The 18,973-nt window shown below is 31.7% G+C and overlaps 4 protein-coding genes across 9 annotated transcripts; 1 reads left to right on the top strand and 3 right to left on the bottom strand.

Annotated features, from left to right (window-relative positions):
* Positions 1-493: 493 nt before the first annotated feature.
* Positions 494-3,105, bottom strand: LOC142533364 (uncharacterized). 6 transcript variants are annotated; one of them, XM_075640109.1, is made up of 4 exons: positions 2,949-3,103; positions 2,709-2,746; positions 2,370-2,458; positions 494-949 (listed from the first exon to the last, which is right to left on the bottom strand). In XM_075640109.1, the coding sequence occupies exons 1-4, from the start codon at positions 2,995-2,997 to the stop codon at positions 760-762; spliced, it is 366 nt and encodes a 121-aa protein (XP_075496224.1). In that variant the 5' UTR covers positions 2,998-3,103; the 3' UTR covers positions 494-759. The 6 variants fall into 6 exon arrangements, 3 of the variants coding, with proteins under 3 accessions (XP_075496224.1, XP_075496226.1, XP_075496225.1); XM_075640111.1 differs by lacking the exon at positions 494-949 and adding an exon at positions 1,253-1,835 and having other exon boundaries at positions 2,949-3,105; XR_012816731.1 differs by lacking the exon at positions 494-949 and having other exon boundaries at positions 1,946-2,623; positions 2,949-3,105.
* A 3,262-nt stretch (positions 3,106-6,367) lies between these two features.
* On the bottom strand, positions 6,368-8,302 carry LOC142533586 (uncharacterized). The gene is made up of 4 exons (XM_075640413.1): positions 8,008-8,302; positions 7,221-7,326; positions 6,746-6,894; positions 6,368-6,661 (listed from the first exon to the last, which is right to left on the bottom strand). Exons 1-4 carry the CDS (start codon positions 8,137-8,139, stop codon positions 6,566-6,568), a joined length of 483 nt encoding a protein of 160 aa, XP_075496528.1. The 5' UTR covers positions 8,140-8,302; the 3' UTR covers positions 6,368-6,565.
* Positions 8,303-8,925: 623 nt separating this feature from the next.
* On the bottom strand, positions 8,926-11,694 carry LOC142533884 (DNA-directed RNA polymerases II, IV and V subunit 10). The gene is made up of 4 exons (XM_075640796.1): positions 11,564-11,694; positions 11,411-11,469; positions 9,667-9,761; positions 8,926-9,160 (listed from the first exon to the last, which is right to left on the bottom strand). Exons 1-4 carry the CDS (start codon positions 11,597-11,599, stop codon positions 9,135-9,137), a joined length of 216 nt encoding a protein of 71 aa, XP_075496911.1. The 5' UTR covers positions 11,600-11,694; the 3' UTR covers positions 8,926-9,134.
* Positions 11,695-12,446: 752 nt separating this feature from the next.
* Positions 12,447-18,708, top strand: LOC142532489 (uncharacterized). The gene is made up of 4 exons (XM_075638772.1): positions 12,447-12,909; positions 16,884-17,053; positions 17,353-17,424; positions 18,024-18,708. The coding sequence occupies exons 1-4, from the start codon at positions 12,447-12,449 to the stop codon at positions 18,579-18,581; spliced, it is 1,263 nt and encodes a 420-aa protein (XP_075494887.1). The 3' UTR covers positions 18,582-18,708.
* The last annotated feature ends 265 nt before the right edge of the window (positions 18,709-18,973 follow it).

Below are 18,973 nucleotides of genomic sequence, written 5' to 3'. Positions count from 1 at the left end.
GCAGATTTCTTGCACTCACTTATGCGGATTGAGTAGCTTCCTCATGATGTGGAATTGGATCCATAGGTATCACGAAATCAGTAAAAATATAATCGCAATCCAACGGGATGACTGCAAAACCTAATAATCAAAACCTTGTGTCGTAACTGTTCTGAACAACTACATAATTCTCCATCGTGTTATGTTTTTTGACTTTTAAAGATCCAACAATTAGGACGGCGTTGAAGCAGTCAAAGGAATTTTTATTTTGTTTTTCTTCCAAGGTCGGGCCAGCATATATTGCCTACACATCATAATTATTCACAAGTTAAACAAGTAAATGTAACTTATTGTCAACATTATCCAAATAAATTAATACATTTCCGGGATATTTAAAGCTGTTGTAAGGTTTCAAAACGGCAATAATAGGTTTATGCTTATCATACCATATTACATCTTTGGACGGTATTATTTTGAATGAATTGATCTTATGCCTCTTTTCCTATAAGAAAAGAATATTATTATTAAATAAATGACTTTATTATAACAAAATTACACTACATATTACCTTTTCATCAAAATGTGACAATCCATCTCTCTTCCTTGGATTAGTGCATGCTAACGTTGATTTTAATCCATAATGGATGATAGAAGATAGGATATAGCCCAACTTAGTTCCATGATCACAACCCAAATCTTTTTTAAGAATTCAGCCTCGGTTGGATATGAGCATGCCATGTGAACATTTTCCACTAGATCTTGCACATCAAAGTAATGAGATTACGAGCCGTCAATAGTAATCCCGCATTGCCGAAACACCATCTCTACTGATGCAAGCGCTGAGATATGTCCGCAAACATACATCATTTTTTGCTCGCGTACCGGGGATAGAAAACCAGTTGAGAAATCGAATTCTAAAACTTCGAAGTTCTCTTCCTCCAATTTCAACAGCAGCCTAGAGCCCAAATGACTATCAACCAAAATACAAAATGATGTTAGAAAACGACAAAAAAAGACAGGCAATACGCACTCTAGAAATTTCAATAAAACAGTCAAAGAAATTTCAATGAAACAAATTTTCAGATATATAGCAGCGAACATCCCCTCAAGCTGCAAGCAAGTATGTTGATCATACCAAGCTTGGACATAAGAAAGTGATCCTGATCCGGACCCAAAGCCTTGGTTAAGATGTCTGCGGGCTGACAATGAGTGGAAACATGAGCCGTAGCAGGTTCACTATATGCCTTTAAGAACAAGTTCGATAGGTCTAACAATGTCACGTACAATAAAATGAAGATAAGGGTATTATTGGGAATTTTAAAAGAATGATGAGTAAAAACTAAGTTTTGTAGGGAGAGGAAGTAAAGAGAAAGTTAAAAAAAGTTTAGGTATTTTTTACAAAATTACCCTTTTAAAAACAAGTGCGACGATCTCTCGTTTAATTAATAGTGTGTGTGTGTATACATATATAATATATATATATAACACTGTTCACATAAAATACAAAAGTATTTAGTTGAATACAGCTAATTGACGATTCAAAAAACCCATCCATAAACAATCGTTTTAAAATTGAATTGCTTAAAATTTGTGAAATTTTTATTTATTCTTCGGCTTTGAGGAAGTAAATAGATAAACACACGATATATTGCAGAACTCAATAACTTCAAACCTAATCTCCCAAAATAACACTGAAATTGAAACCTAACATAGTGCATGATAAAAATCCAGTCCTTAAATTGTTCACACCAAAACCACATGAATTTGAAACTATTCTATGTAACAGTAGTAATTTCATTCAAACTAGCTCCCCTATGCAAGCAACATCAGAACTGGCCATAAACCCAACATTTACACTGCATAAACATCAAAAATAGTTATCCACAAAACCAACGGCAGAGTCACCTCCGAGATCTTTTTCGATCGTTGCATGTTCCCCGCACAAGCATAAAGGGACTCCCAAAAATTATAAATATGTTTCAGCTAAAAAATGGGATGTTCAATAATACACCAAAAATTTATTGAAACAAAAGAAACCATTTATATTGACAAATGAAATATCCATTGAATATCTAAGCTAGTTTTGTCGTGGCACATCACTAAATTAATATCAGCAGCACATTCAACTTTTCCCAACCATCCCATCCCGATCCTCACTACTCAAATTTTCTGACAAAATCATAAAACCTTTCAGATTATCAGGATCCAATCATTCACATAACATAGGAATGGTCCAATTAATCCGATAATACAGTAATAGATATTAGATAGGACTGATGCCATTCCAAACAAGACAGACAACTTTAAAGCTAGACATCACAGATACTCAATGGATGACCAACGATGAAGCACAAAACATGTCAAAGTACGATTTTGTGGATGCATCGTACCATGTGTAAGGGCAGTGATCTTCCTTGCTCACAGATAATGCCTCAACATGATTTGCAAGGTCGCTCAGAATCGCAATGCCACCGGGTTTCTGAAAGACATAACAGAAAAATCATCTTTAAAACAAAGTTTATTTTTCGAAGGTCATGCCCAAACGTAATGTATGCACAATTGATACAACAGTGTCTCAATTCCGACAAATGTCTCTAACAACAATTTAGTAAGAAATTTGCGGCAGACTCTTCTTTCCCCAATTCTGCATCTCGACCACAGAGGAAAAACGTAAGAGATCATCATCCGGATGATCGAATTACATAGAATAGAAAGCCAGGAAAACGTACCTCGCGGAGATACAAGTCCTGATCCGTTAGATTGATCTCTGCAAAATTAGAATCCCATCCAATTGAAGCCATTCCGTTGATCCCTCACGATTTATATGAAAATAAAATCAAAATTTTTCCCGCAAAACTCAATTTGCGTTTTATATTCTGCCCTTCTCGAATAAATTTGGGAGAAATTTCAATTAACTCCTATCTAAATTCAAAACAGAACAAAATCAAACATGTATCGCCGTATCTTACCTGGTTTGACGTGCTGCATCATCGATTGGGATGAGTACGATTGCGCCATAATCCTTCAAGTTCAGAGACTTTTGTTCTCTCGTCGAACGACTTGGATGTAGTGCTTTGGAAAATTGAGGTGGGCCGGGCTTACGGTCTATAAAAGGGCTTTTCTTTTTAAAAACTAGTTCACTAAAGTGCGAGTATTTTTTATAATTATTTTGATTTATATATAAGTAAAGATTAAAATTTAATTATAAGAAATAACAAGATATTATATTACAATTTTGATATATGAATTAAAAAAATAAAAAAAAAGATATAAGTAGAAATTGAATCTGTAACTTGATAATTAGAAAACGAGAATTTTATTTGTTGAGATACATGTAATTTGTATTAAGATTTTAACAATTTATTATATATGTAATTATTAAAATAGAATATCATGTGCATTACTACACAATGGGACCGACATTCGAATAGCCAATTTAAGACGGAAGACCAAATCGAAAGCTGAAGATTCATTTAGTAATATATATATATATATATACACACACATACATATACACATACATATATATAAGAGTATTGAGTTTCGATTTGTTTATATAATATTTCGATCTGCAGCGTATTGAGTTTCTATTTGTTTATATAATATTTCCATTTGCAGGGCGTATCAGGTGCACAAATATACCAATTTGTGTAAAAATGATAAAAAAATCTAACTTTTAAAAACACAACGATTGTAGATACTAAATTTGACCGTCTGTTATAATCCCCTAAACAAATATGACGTCATAAACAAAAAAAACTAGATAAACACTATTGAAAATTAAGAGATAAACTCCTAATATGATCTATATTTTCAATAAAATATATGAATTCAAAAAATATTAAAAATAAAACAAAGGACATTGTCAAAATCTGAAAGAAAATGACTTGAACTAATGAAATCTTGAATGAAAACTATGAAAATGATTGATTAAAGTCATGAGAATTATGTGCAGGGAATTGGATAGAATTTGTGCTAGAGATTGTGTGTGTCCTCTTCTTTGGCCGATGATCTCTTTTCTGCTTAACCTTGGACGGTTATTTCCATTCTCTCATAACCCATGATCTTCTCTTGTTTCTTCCCATGATATTTACAGTTTCTTCTCAAGATTTTTTGCTTGGACATTATTTTTTAATTCAAATAATGTGATGAACTTCTTTGTTTCTCTCTATTAATTTAAAATATTGTGTTGAACAATTAATTGGGCTCAGTTTAATTTTTGGTGCAAATTAAAAATGAATATTGAACCTTCGTGTTATATGACATTCAAGCCCGAATTCGCCAATCAACATACCTCAAGGCTATGTTTGGTAGCCATGATGAGGGAATGATTTTTAAATAATCATCCATTATCTCGCGTTTGGTTCATTTTTTATTTAACCTACAGGCCCTTGATTATGATTGAAAGTCCACACTATTCATGTTATTTGTTTGATTAAATATATCTCATCAAAGATGTGATAATGTATAATTTTTAAATAGTGATCATGATATGTTTGTATGTTGACCATAATACCCTTGAATTGTATTCTTCAATATAATATGAAAATTAAAATTAGTGAAAATTTAATAATTAAAATAATATTTAAATTTTTATTATATTTTTTTATAAATTAATTTCATATATTTTTATTATTTTCAATCATTTTAAAAAAAATAAATTATAATGCAAATTTATCGTAAATTAAATTTTTAATCTTGTTAATTATTTTTTTATGAAAATAATATTTATTTAATTCTAATTTATTTTGTTTATTGATTTAAATTAATTTTAATAAATGTAAATTATAATCATGAATATTTAATTATCTATCAAATTATTTTAAAAATATTTATAATTATTTTAAAAAAACAATAATATTGTAATTATTACTAAACTTTATTTAATATTAACATTCAAAATATTATTGCTATTTTAAATATTAAAGTAAATGCATATTTACAAATTTATTTCTAATAAATATATTTAAATTAATTTTAATAAATGTAAATTATAATTATAAATATTTAATTATCTATCCAATTATTTTAAGAATATATATTTAATTAGCACTTGTGTCATTTTGGTCATTACAATAAAATTTACAAAATTAATCCATCATTTTAAAATCATACCAAACACCGTGTTATTTATCTCACCATGCTATTAATCAATATCTCTCATTTTAATCATTTTAATAACTAATCATTTACTTATCCATCACACATACGAAACGGAGCCTTGTTGTTAGGTGAGAGAAAGAGAGGCATTTAACAACACATATTTGGTGGAAAAGATGTACTAAAAATTCCCCGTTTAGCTCTTGACAATCATGTACAACTGTACATAGAAGGGCAGAACAAGTTGATGACATCGATCACACATTATCCAAGCAATCCCAAACACAACGCCGGTACTCGATCTCCAAAATCTTGAGATTCGGCGAATTCAAATCTAAATCCGTGAACCTATCCTCAGGGTTAATCCAACATTTGCTCAAAACCAAAGTTTCAAGATTCGGACACCATGTCGATAACCACCCGTCGTATTTCTTATCCGCGAACTTGAATTTGTCAAGGCGCAGGACCTTTTGGTTGGACAAAATTACAGATTTTGGCAGCTCCATGCCACGTCCATAGGCATTGTGCAGGTGTAAACTTATCGATGAAGTGGAGGTAAGCAACAATCTTGGCGATGTGGTGGGCTTATGAAAATCCATGAATTTTTAAATCTTGTACGTCGTGTTGCGCCGCAGAAAAAGCAGAGTCCTCGACGAATGTAGATCCCGCCATTCTTTAAAATAAATAGAGTAGGTCTCTTGTGAGACGCTCTCACGAATCTTTATATGTAAGACGGGTCAACCCTACCAATATTCACAATAAAAAGTAATAATCTTAGCATAAAAAATAATATTTTTCATTGATGACCCAAGTAAAGATCCGTCTCACAAAATACGACCCGTGAGACCGTCTCACACAAGTTTTTGTCAAATAAATATTGGACAGTAGCCATTCTTTCAACTTGGCCAATAGTCGGGGCAGCACTTGATTTTTTCTTCAAAAAGAAGATTGAAAGAGCCTTGCAAGGAAAAACCGCCTGATCAAAATTTATCACAGTTCCTGTACCAGTTTGCGTAACAAGTCTGGAAATGCTGGGATGTAACTAAGTTTCAAGAAACTGTAATACGACTCAAGTTCCATTTCACATTGAATATCATTACTGCAAATAATAATATGATGCATTAATTCACGTTATTACGCCATTGCCGTTGCGAACTCTGCGTTACGCTATCAGATACTAATCATTTACATTTGTGTTGTGGTGTTGGCTGTTCATAATAAAAACAAAAATACATATGAAACAGTTAAAGCACTCGGTAAATGACATTCTTCGATCAAATATCGTGCTTAACTTATCAGAAAACCATCAGCTTAAAGCTCTTGAGCGAAAATCAGTCTATTAATCACTATCACACCAAGAATCAATCCAGTTGGAATAAACGAACAGAAGTTTTCAGCTAGTGGTCAAAATAAAGAAAACCAAAAATTTGGGCTCTCACTGGAAACTTAACGCAAGAGCACCGTTGAGATGTAGAAACAAAAGAGATCAATCCTCTTTAGTAATAGCTACTCTCGCACGATGCCTGAGCTCAGCTCTTTTCCATCCAACAATCAGTTGACATAGAGAAAACAAATTGTTCACCTGCAAATAGAAAGCGTAAGACAAACTGTAAGGCGAGAAGTAAATGGTAAATATCAAAAGAAAAAGGACCGACACATAACCGACCAAGATTAGGATCACAATCACCAACAGAGGTCCAGACCAAAGTACTGATAGAAAAAGCCCCTGCGTGTCAAAATAGTTTTGGCCGGCAAAGCTTGTCCAGTTACCAGCTAAGAAACCATTGAGTCTCTCAGCGAGATATACTCCTCCAACTGCATATGAAATACACACACAAAAAAAGTGAGAACAAGCGGACATGCAACTATTACTTGCTGCTTCTCCTCTTTCATTGTTTAGTTAGTATGGAAGAGAAGTCCCCTTAAACCTACAAGAGAGTTTGCATCTCCTACATGACAGACCAAGGTTTATCCAAACGGTCCCACTAACATTCACTTTTCCCTTTTATTTAAAGGACTAATATCTCCTATTAATGCATACCCGAGAGCTCTCTTTTGATGATATCAAATCATGCCATTTGTAGTCTTGTAGAGAAAGAAATTAAGAATGCATTATAAAATGAAAAAATAAGATTGCTTACGGGCAAGAAGAAACAAAGACATCTGTAAGTTTATGTTCTTCCGCGAAGTAAAAGCTACTAGCAGAAACAACGCATGGAAGGAAAAAAGGCATATCAACCACGGTTCCTGCAGACAAAAAAAGAAGGAAGAGGCAATGTAGTGGTCTACGGAGGTAATGCTACATAAATAACAGCCAATCCTACACAATAATGAACTCAGTCTAAGATGACATAACTTAAAAAAGAAAGAGTTACAATCGGGATAAGTCAAATCTTTGATCTGGATTCTGGAAAAATACTAAGAAATTCAATTAAGAAGAATCAAGAGTGAAGGTTGAAAGAATTAAGCAGTGAAAAAGGAATACTGAATTTATATTCTGATTATCACCGTAAGACGAATAGGTGGTAGTAGCTCCCATTCCGTGAAGTACATTTTTCACCTAATTAATGGTAATAAGCTCATAATGCTTGAATCACATTTACACCAAATCAACTATTTAAAAAGAAATTTTCAACCTAGTCTCGTGACAAAACAAATAAGCAATGCATATAAAAAAGCCTCATCATTATAAAAGTTCTCTCTTTTTATCAAAACTCCCAAAGGAAAAGAAAAGAAGAACTCAACTCATTGCAGAATCCCACGGGCTAAATCAAGCAAGACTAATTTTACAAATTCCAAAGTAATCCTCAAATCGGTTCTAAACACAACATCAATTTTCTTACAAAGAACGCATTTTACTCGACACACATACGAAAGAAGACTATGTGTGCGTGAATACACATGCATGGACAGGTATTTTTAGAGCACCTTCCAATCGATAGCGTGAAAAAATCCCATTAAATTTTCATAGACGTGTCTGATTCCTGAGCGGAGTTCTGTGCCGAGTTTCTGCACCAGATCTGCCATTTGATCCATTTGAGCATTGAGGACGGATTGCATTCTTTCCGTTTTTCACTAATTTTCTCCTTTTCAGAATCTCAATAAGCTACGCCTGTAATTTTAGGACAAAAACAAATGCGGGAAAACAACATATGCACACGATCACTCATATTATATTATAAATAAAACATCCACCATATTATATCGATGTAGTCTCCTCTTTAGTTATTATTTAGATGAAACTATATTTTGTAGATGATTATTTGAACTTTGTTAAAACAATCTTGTACTTACTGGAAAATATTTGTAACTATAAAAACAAAAATTAAATTAAATTACTCCAATTATATTGGTTTATCCGGAATTTTAATTTATTTTCACCTCTAAATATTCTTTTACGTGCATATACCATCATGAACTAGACCAATTCACTTGTTACATAAAAAAATACCATGATCCTCCGTTCTTCTCTCTCTTCTTAAATCTTCAAACAATTTTCAAATTTCAATGCTGTCATCAAATCTACTACAAATATAATCTAATTTCCCAAGATGATGTTTCTCTATCAATACGGATTAATAGAGAAAAAAATTGAACCTTGCTTTCCAGAAACAAAGAAAAAAAATGTAAATCGATTACAAAGGGGAAAACAGTAGATAAACAATCATACTCAAGTTTAATTTCTTATTTTTTTAAAAAAAAAACAAAAATAACTTCAAACTGTGACCTTTCAAAACGATGACAGTAAGATTTGACCATATTTTATCGAAATAAGAGGGTTAATATAAAAGATTTCAACTTTAGTAACGTAAAAAAATCAGACGTCAGCAAAAGTAGAGGGGCAAGGAAAAGAATGAGAAAATATATTTCATTGTTGCTTTCCTTCGAAAGGTCACATGGTTTTCAAAGAACACCCTGCCCTTTTAGATTTTTACATTACATAATTGTTCTTTCACTCTAGCTAACATGAACCTCCAACTTGTGAAGAACCAAAACTATGCACTAAGAGACCCACACTCGCAGCTCGCAAATACGATTAATACGCATAAGCTGCTTCAACTGCCCTCTGATTTCTCCAAAGCTGTAACAAAGAAAGAGCCAAGTGAGTTCCAAAAATGGAGAGCGGTGAACCAAAGGTGATATTATTTTGATGCTTGAAAGATTTTTTCTTAGCATCCAAGTATTAACAGATTCAATAAGCAAATAACTTATGTTGTGTTATGTTCATGGAGCGAACACAATGTGTCATGTACTGGGTGGTTAATGGGTTCTCAAATGTCCCACTACATGTATCAATTTTATCAAAACGCTGTTTTAAGTCCCTTCACATGTTTGGAAGTTCGTCTTACAAAGTGGTTTTTGTAATAGGTCCAAGTCGCAGAGTGTGATTGCAACAAGAAGATTTGACCTTGCTTTTAAAGAAGGAAAAAAGCAACAGATAGATAAATGAATTCAACAAGAAAGAGCACGCTACAGGACACATCACATATTATGGCATCCATAACCACCAATCAAAGAGATCAAACATACAGATACTAAGAATTAAACACAGCCAAGAATGATTTGTAAGGGAGAGATGACACTGACTGTTATAGTTCAGAAGCTTCTCGATGAGATCAACATGAGTCATCAGCATTCTTCGGCAGCAGTACCGAACCAGCATAAGTGCGTCTAGAGCATCGCTGCAAAGAAACTTGCGTGTTTACCATGAAATTGTAAATTAAAATAAATTTTTAAAGAACTCATCCTCACTTTCTTTCTCAACATGACAAGGACAGACAAATCAACTTTAATTAACATACAAATGCTATCCTATCACAAACTTCTGCCAAAATCTTAATATTTTTTCTCACAAAACAAGATCACACAGTTTCAAGAGGCAGGCAAAAGGGCATAAGGCATACTTAAGCAAGTCCAGGTGTTGTATTCAGTGTTCTAAAAAACGGTAGGCGGTAGGCGGGCGGTTACCTACCGCCTAGCGCCTAGGCGATTTTTTTTAAAGCTTAAATTCATTAAGTGGTTCATGAGTATTATGTTTGTACATGAAATATATATTATTATAAAATTTAAAATTGTAATAATAAATATATATTAATAAATTTTTATATATGAGTCATCCACATCAGTTTACTACTTTACTACAACCGTTGTACAATGAAAATTAAATTTGTTCAACATTTTTTCCAACATAATATATTGATATTAAACCTAAACTGCATCTAATTCTTCTAGTTCATCTCCATATTTTTCCAATACTTCTTATGTATCGGATTCAAACTCAAAATCCATGGCTTCTTCCTCCTCTTCATCCGATACAAATTCATCTTCGTGAAGTTCCCTTGCATCTTCAACATTTGTCTCAACATCTTCATCTCCACCATCAACAATCCATCCTTGTGCCATAGTTGTTTCACTAGCAAGTAGAACATCCACTCCTTTTTCTTCTTGCCTTCTCTTCTTGTTGATGATCTTGGCATTGAATTGAACATAAACTAAATTGTTCAACCTTCCGGTATCTAGTCTATTTCTTTTCTTAGTATTGATCTATATTAAAAAAATATTAATATTGAATACATATATAAAAATATATAATAATAAGTATTAAATAATCAAATAAGTACTTACTCCCTCAAAAGTACTCCAATTTCTCTCACAACCGGAAGAACTTGTAAAATCGCCTAGGCGGCTTTCGCGCCAGGCGGCGCCCGGACCACCCTAGGCGGCCGATTAATATGGTGGCGCCTAGAAGTTTCGACTAGCCTAAAATCGGGGCGGTTTTGGACCGCCCAGCGCCTAGGCACCGCCTAGGCGGGTATTTTTAGAACACTGGTTGTATTCAAGGAAGACATGACAAAGCACACAATTGTATGAAGACTCTGATTTTGGTACAAGTAATTTCTTGCCATCAATGATCTAGTATGAACCTTAAATTAGCATGCCCGTGCTTAACAGAAAAGCATCCAAATAATACTTGAACAAATTCATTGAAATTTACATTTAGAAGATTAAAACAATAAATTAGTGACAATTGTCATATGTTACCCAGTACAGAACCACAGATGAATCTCAAAGGCAAGAAAACACCAAAATCATTTTTCGGTAAACTAACAATATAATTGTTCCCACTGCTTAATGAACCATAACTACGGTTTATTTTACCTTGTCAAAATTTAACTTTTATGTTTCCAGAACAGACAGCGATTCTCGCACTTTGACTCAAAGATAAGAGAACATAACTTCAAATCAAATATGCGCTTGAGTTCAAAATAACATCAGCACATTAAATTGGCCTCCTACAGGAAAAAAAATCATACAATGCAAGAGAACTCACCCTTCGGTGTAATCAGACTGGAGTAAGTCAAGATACATATCCCATTTGTTCCCAATCACCTAAAAGAAAGATTTTTAAAGAAAATCAATAACTCGACACGAAGTATTAAGCATGAGCAAATCTAAACAAAGATTACAGAAAGTGAAAGACGACCTTTCCACATGTGAAGCAACGAACCGGAATAATCATCCTGGCCTTCGCTAGGGTTTTTCTCCGTGGTAAAAGATTGTCGGCTTGTCGCCATGGGTGTTAACAAGGTACGTATTTTTCGGTCTCAGGTGGGAAATGGGTTGGGCCTGTATAAATAATTTTGGATCTCAACACGATACTTAAATTTGGGCCTTTTTAAATAATATTTTGGGCCTTTTTTCGAAACCGCATGAGTTAGAGAAATATCAAATATATTTTATGTTCTGTTAAACATGTGAAAAATAAATTATTTTTTGTTAAATTGAAGATAAAAAAACAATTAAAAAGACGTCTCTAACAATGTGGATAAAACGGGTCTCGATTTTGAGTTTCGAATGAATGGCATTATACATTCAATAATCAAGAATGAAGACAAATAAAATAATAATAAATGAAGCTCTCGAATTATTCACGTAAAAGTTATTTATTTAACTATCATTGAGATGGTAGCTCTAGGATATCACCTTAAAGTTACATTCAATTATCCTTATTCATTTTCACACGTGAGATCCACATAGAAAAATCATAAACCTCATATGTAAAATTAATACAAAAATTCATATGACACTGTCATACATTTTTTGTAATAACCGAGTACTTTACCGTTTACCGAATCCCATTCCCAGTCGATAATCAATTCTCACGTTTGCCATAAATAAATGCTCTCTCATTAACTAGACTTTGGTAAGAATTTAATATACGTTCCCCATCCTTTACTTAATAACAACGATAAGATATTAACTAGTGCCGCAAGTGACAAGTTATAGCCGTTAGAATCCAACTTCTACGCTTGTACATATTCAACAAGCACACCTTCCCTTCACAAACTTCAACAACCCCAAAATCCATGGCTACCACCGCGGAAGTTGATGACTTCAGCTTCCCTGCCACCACCGCCGTCCCTTCACCACATTTCATCGAGTCCCCACCTCTGTGGCGGCGTCTCCACCATAACGATATGAATTTTGTTCGAAGTGAACGTAATTCTGAAGGGAAATTGAAGTTCTGTTTAGTCCAAGAACTGAAACCCAAAAGTGCTACTAGCACTAAGAGAAGGAGTTACTCTTATGATGATTACGAAGACGAGAGAACGGACTTGTTGTGGCAGGATTTGAACGAAGACTTGTCGAGAAATTGTGTGAAATTGGCGGAAAGTACTCGTGCTAATGCTAGTTCATCACCTGGACGAGCGGTGCAAGTAAGATGCATTGAAGCGTTAAAATTGTCGAGATCAAATGGACACAGGTTATCTGGGAAGAAACCAAAGATTCTAGTTTTCATCAAAATCTTGAAGAAGGTTCTTGTCCACCGTAATTCTCGTCGTTCCATCAAGAAACAAGCATGGTAATTATCTTTATTTTTAGTTTTTAATGCAACGAGAATAGGGTTTAAATATATTAGGAAATTACAGCTTCTCTTGAGGTTTTAACTTTTAATATTGTTGACGAATGCGTTTCCTTTTTATTTGTTAATCTTTGTAATTCTCGAACAATCGTGTGTGATTTATCGACAAAACAGCACGTGCATTTGTATATTCAAATGGAGACAAGATACATTGATTCCATTATATTGCTTCATAAGTCATACATGCCAACCAATTATTGCACATGATTTGCATATAATATAAACATTGCATAATTATGTTCATTTAGAGTAATTTCTTTATATATATATATATATATATATAATACTATTATAAATATATGAGTTTGAATTGTACCCTTTAATTTATTTACAATTTGTTATGTTTATGAGGCTCTTTAAGTAATTTTCTATGTTAATTTAATATGATCATTAATAGTCTACTTAGTTTAAAAAAATTAATAATATTTAATCTATTTTACTTTTATAAATATATGATTTTCATTTGTAAACTTATTATTTTACCATTTTATTTGTTTTATAAATTGTCATGTTCGTTCTTTAAATTAATTTCTACATTAGTTTTATACATTGACATCAAATTCATAAAAAATTACTATAATAAACTTTAATTATTCATTGACATCAAATTCATAGAAAATTACTATAATAATGTTATAAATTAAAAATTTGTTAATATTCCGAATATTAAGGTAATAATGGTAAGACAAATGTAGATAAGTGAGGTTGAATAAAATTAAATTATTAATAAAATTAAGATCATATAAAACATCTTTTTCTCATTTAAAATAGATATATTTTTAGACTACTTATGTATCAACGTAGATACATGATTGAGAGAAAAAGTTTGTATGTAAGTTATTTCAATACAAATACAAATATTTAAGTATTTAATCAATTTCGATATATGATTCTAAAAAATATCTTTAAATAATATATTATCTATTAATAATAATATCTATTAAATATATGACATTCAATTGTGAGCTTACTATTTTACCAATTTTTTGTTTTACAATATTCGTCATATTCATGATGTTATTTAAGTCTTTTTTATATTAGTTTAAAATTATCATTAATAGTGTACTTAACTCAATCAAAATAATTATTATTTTAATTTAATTTTAATTTCTTAAATTTATACAGTGCAATCAAATTTATGAAAATCTCTACCATGTTAATGATAGATAATAATGGGAAGACGAAGGAATATGAGACGGATTGAATAAAAATAAATTATTAATTAATAAATATTAAGCTCATATAAAAATTCTTTCTCCCATTTAGAATAGAGATATTTTCAGACTCTTTATGTGTCAATTGAGATACGTGATTGAGAGAAATGTTTGTATGTAACTGATTTGAAACATTGTTTTTAAGCCATTTGGTCAATTTTTTATATATGCTGCTAAATAAATATTATTAAATAATATGATTAATTTGATCATTTAGTGTTCTTACAATGAGATGTGTTTTTTACCATAGAGTTAACATGTTTTATTGTTATATGTCATTTGTGTTGATTATGTTGTATGAATGTCATATAAAATGTCAATATTTCTAAGAAAATAAAAGCGTTTTCAAAAAGAAAAAATTCTTCATCCAGATAAAGAAATTCTCATTCTATTTATAATGGTATGAGAATAATTCTAAAGTTTTGTGGACATAATAGATCAATTTTGTAAATTAATTTTAGTAAATTGAGGCATTGAGCCAATTGAACTTTATTTCATCCAATATCATCTCGATATATTCCGAGGTGGCTAAGAAGTTGTTTTTGTCTTTTTTTAGTCAAAGTGACTAATCAGCTAATTCATAAGATATAAAATGGTAGTATTGAAAACTCCTCGCCAAATACATTCACTTAACCAAATTGTGAAATACAAATATAATTCTACAACATTTCATCAAATTAATTTTGACTATCATAAAATGCTCATGAAATCTAAAAGTTGTATTATTATATGAGATATTGAATAAAATAAATACTTTTATATATATTTAAATGATATCTATTATCTCATTTGCATTTTAATTATGTTATTCATGTCTCTTCTCAAAATTTTTAAAATACAATAATTAATTTTGTATGTCGTTCCACAAGATATAAAATATTATAAACAAAATGTAAACTCGATAGAAGAACATTTGTTTTGTTTCAATGAATAATATAATATTATGTTCTAGACACAACAAATGAGATTGAAACTATATTATCCCCATGATATGAGAAACGCAATCATTGTTCCAAAGTTTCTAAAAAAATAACTAACGAGCTGACTTTCCTGAATTGTGTCAAATTAAACGAGAAAACAGTTCTAATATAGTAATTTGAGTAGATATATTATCCTAATAGCTATATATAAACGGTTCTAATTTATCAACCTTATAGCTATATGTTAATAATATTGATATTAAATATATAGAATTGATATTACAAATATCACGATGTTTGAAGAAATTATAACATCATTCATTGATTATGTTGTTGAAGGATATATAGGTTATACATACTTTTACTCACAAGTGAAAATCTATAACGACTAAAATTTTTTTTTCTTAGGAGTTACAGTTGATGATTGTCATAAACTGAAAAATCATTCAAAAAATAAATAAATAAATAGTCGAAATATAAGATTACCGGATAAAAATAATGTAGAAAACTGAAAAAATGTCGTGATAGAGAAACAAACTACAAGCATGTCAAATCTCCGATGAGGATTCTAAATAATATAATAAGTGTTAAAGATTATCATATACTTGTTGAGTATACCAAAATAATTATACGCATATTATAAAAATTACGACAAGAGTTGTTGAGTTATCAAAATCAACCAAGAAGCATATTGAAAAATGTGTCATGTGGATAAGATAACTTTTCTGATTCATATACCGTCTATGATCATGATTTTTATTTTTTGTAATTTGATTTGTTTCAATTGATAAATACTACTATCCTTATTTTAATTCATTTAAATATTATCAAAATTTCATTCATATATTTTCAGCAGTTTAGTTGTTTACGTACAACGCACGTGCACTCTTCTAATATATATATATATATATATATATATATATATATATATATATATATATATATATATATATACATACATACATACATATATGTGTGTGTGAGCACTGAGAAAGTGTAACAACTCACTATTTGATGTATAATTTTGATATGTTTAGTTTCATCAAATAAGTGAGTGTCGTCTTATCAATGCTCAAATAAGTGTGTACGATGGATGTACAACATATCAAAACTATATATATCACTTGTCATCAATAAAGTCAAATACAATACATTATATATACATATATATATATATATATATATATATATATACATACATGAGTACTTGTCATCAACAAAGTCAAATACAATACATTAATCTTAATGCACAAATAGGGTCCGTTCGCCTTTGCAAACGATCGTTATTTATGAAAAGACAGAATGACATTATTGTATAATTATTTGAAATTATTAAAGAAATAAAATATTGTGCTGAAAATTCAACCAAAGAGGCTTCAAAATCTTATAAACTTCACGAAGTTCATTAGGGATTTGACGAACAAAATAAATAAATCACATTGAATGAAGTGAAATTAAGATTCTTAAAATAATTACTAATTGACATTCCATATATATGGAATGGATATGCAAATGCATGTAATTCATGAAACTCTCTCTGAATCATATTTTCGATCTCCTTCTTGCTTCAATTCTTTATTTTCCTATATTTTCTTAGGAGACTAGCAATATCGAATTCGCTACTGTAACATGTGTATACAATTACTTTCTGAAATTTTCATTATCACAATTTTCCAATATAAATATAAAACACAATATTAATTGTGAAATTTTATTTTAATCAATATTATTATTTCGTAATTCTAGTTCATGTCCTATTTAAATTATGTTGGATAGTTGAAGTCGCATTAGCACTTCATTTAGATGGCCACGCTTTTTGTGAAGATTTAAACAGCAGGGTCTCGTGGAGTGGAAAGCACCGAATCAGTGTTTCTGCTCATCTTCTTCATCGCACGTCATCAGTCCAGCAATCCAAGGTACTCTGTTTCTTATTTTTCTTACAAATTTTTGTCGATCTTATAATAGATTCAATATTTTCTTTATGGGTTTTCTATATTTTTGAAATCTGTGCTTGATTGTGTGACTGGGTGTGTGTTTGTACTTTGTACTGTTCCTGCTTTCCAGCTACGTTAACTCGCTGATGGAAATGAGACAGTAAATACGATTTCATGAGAATTGGAGTAATATTTATTCTGTTCGCAAAAATTTAACTTTTAGAATGGAGTTGCTTGTTTATTTATCAGTCACTTTCTTTTCTTCTCTTCTCTCTTTTTAGGTAGGTATGCTGGGAAAATGTTTGGCTTCTCCTCTACTGACGTTTGATTCAAAAGTGCGCTTCTGTTCATATGTGAGTCTTGTTTGGTTTACTATTCTAGGAGAGTAATTTTGTGCTAAGCGTCTGAAAAGTGAAGCCACTGCAAACTAAAAAAACAACCAACCGAAAGAATGGTAGAAATTTGTTTTTGACTAGGAATATGTCTAGCTAACTGGTGTTTCTTTTATAAATTCCTACGAAGATAAGGTTTGGGAAACCATAGCTCTGTAGAAACTAATACATACAGAAAAATACCAGAATTAGCAACACAACAATACTTTATGTGCGTTTGTCTGTTGCAAGTAGTAGATGCCTTTATTAGGTGGGAGATCTAGTTAGAACTTAGAAGTCACAAAGTTTTGATCTTTATGATTTGTTGTTTTCTTGTCATAAAATATCCTTACTCGAGTGCAAAATAACTTCACTGATATGAATCCATGAACTCATGTCGAATAATTGTGCATCTATTAAATCAAGCATCACGTGTTTTCTAATTTCTGCAAGCGTCCCTGTTCCCTATACGGTCAGCACAAATTAGAGCATGTCTATGTCAGATGTATGACTCTCTTTCATCCATTCGGGGGTGTTTGTGCAACAGCTTGATTGCAACAATTTGCTTTCTCCCCTTGCAGTCTGATTCTGCCTCCGCAGTATCAACCAGCAAACTGCTTATAAAATCAAACATTCGAAATTCTGTACCCACATGCTTTGTGTTTAGCAGTCGCGAGTTGTATTCAACTGCCCCCAGTCAAAATGCAGTTGTAACCGATGAAGATGAGAACACACGGGAATCTTGTAAACGAGCCATTGTCTCATTCGGATTTTCTGACATGGAAGTAGAGAAGATTCTGGGCAAAGCGTATGGTCGAATTCATTCTCCTTATTGGGGTGAGGAGCGGAATAAGGAATCTCCAAGATTTGAGGTAGTAAATGGAATACTGAATTATTTAAAGGATTTAGGCCTTACTGATGAAGATCTTGGTAAACTTCTCAAGAAATTCCCCGAGGTACTTGGATGCAGCCTTGAGAATGAACTGAAAACAAATGTGCATATTTTGGAAAAAGAATGGGGTATAAAAGGAAAACCACTGAGAAACCTTCTTCTTCGAAATCCCAAGGTCCTGGGTTACAATGTAGATTGCAAGGGAGACTGCATGGCACAATGTACTCGATGTTGGGTTCGGTTTTAGCTGATACCAGTGTCTTATTTTTTGTTCCATGATTCATATTATCAAATTTCCCATAAATACAATCTGACCAATGATGCTCGTGTTTATAATTCATTGATAATTCAACAGATTGAATATTTTTTAAAAACCATTATTATTATCTTTGGATTGAAAGATCTTCACTAGATTACCCGACCTTCTTCTTCAATGATACACGTGCAGTCATAACAGTGGGGGGTCGGGTTCAGGTATTGAAAACCACTATCCACAAATTGAGTATCCCACCTGAACTGCTCGACTAACCAGATTATCTGACACGTGCCTAGGATTGTTAGAAAATGTGGAGTACGGGGACAAGACTAAAATTTACTAATTTGATGAACCACAAAGGTAATATAAAGCATGAAATATTC

This window comes from Primulina tabacum, chromosome 18 (assembly GCF_025594145.1).
Source record: "Primulina tabacum isolate GXHZ01 chromosome 18, ASM2559414v2, whole genome shotgun sequence".
NCBI classification, from domain to species: domain Eukaryota; kingdom Viridiplantae; phylum Streptophyta; class Magnoliopsida; order Lamiales; family Gesneriaceae; genus Primulina; species Primulina tabacum.
Note: the sequence above shows the minus strand (reverse complement) of the source record. Positions and strands in the feature narration are given on the sequence as shown.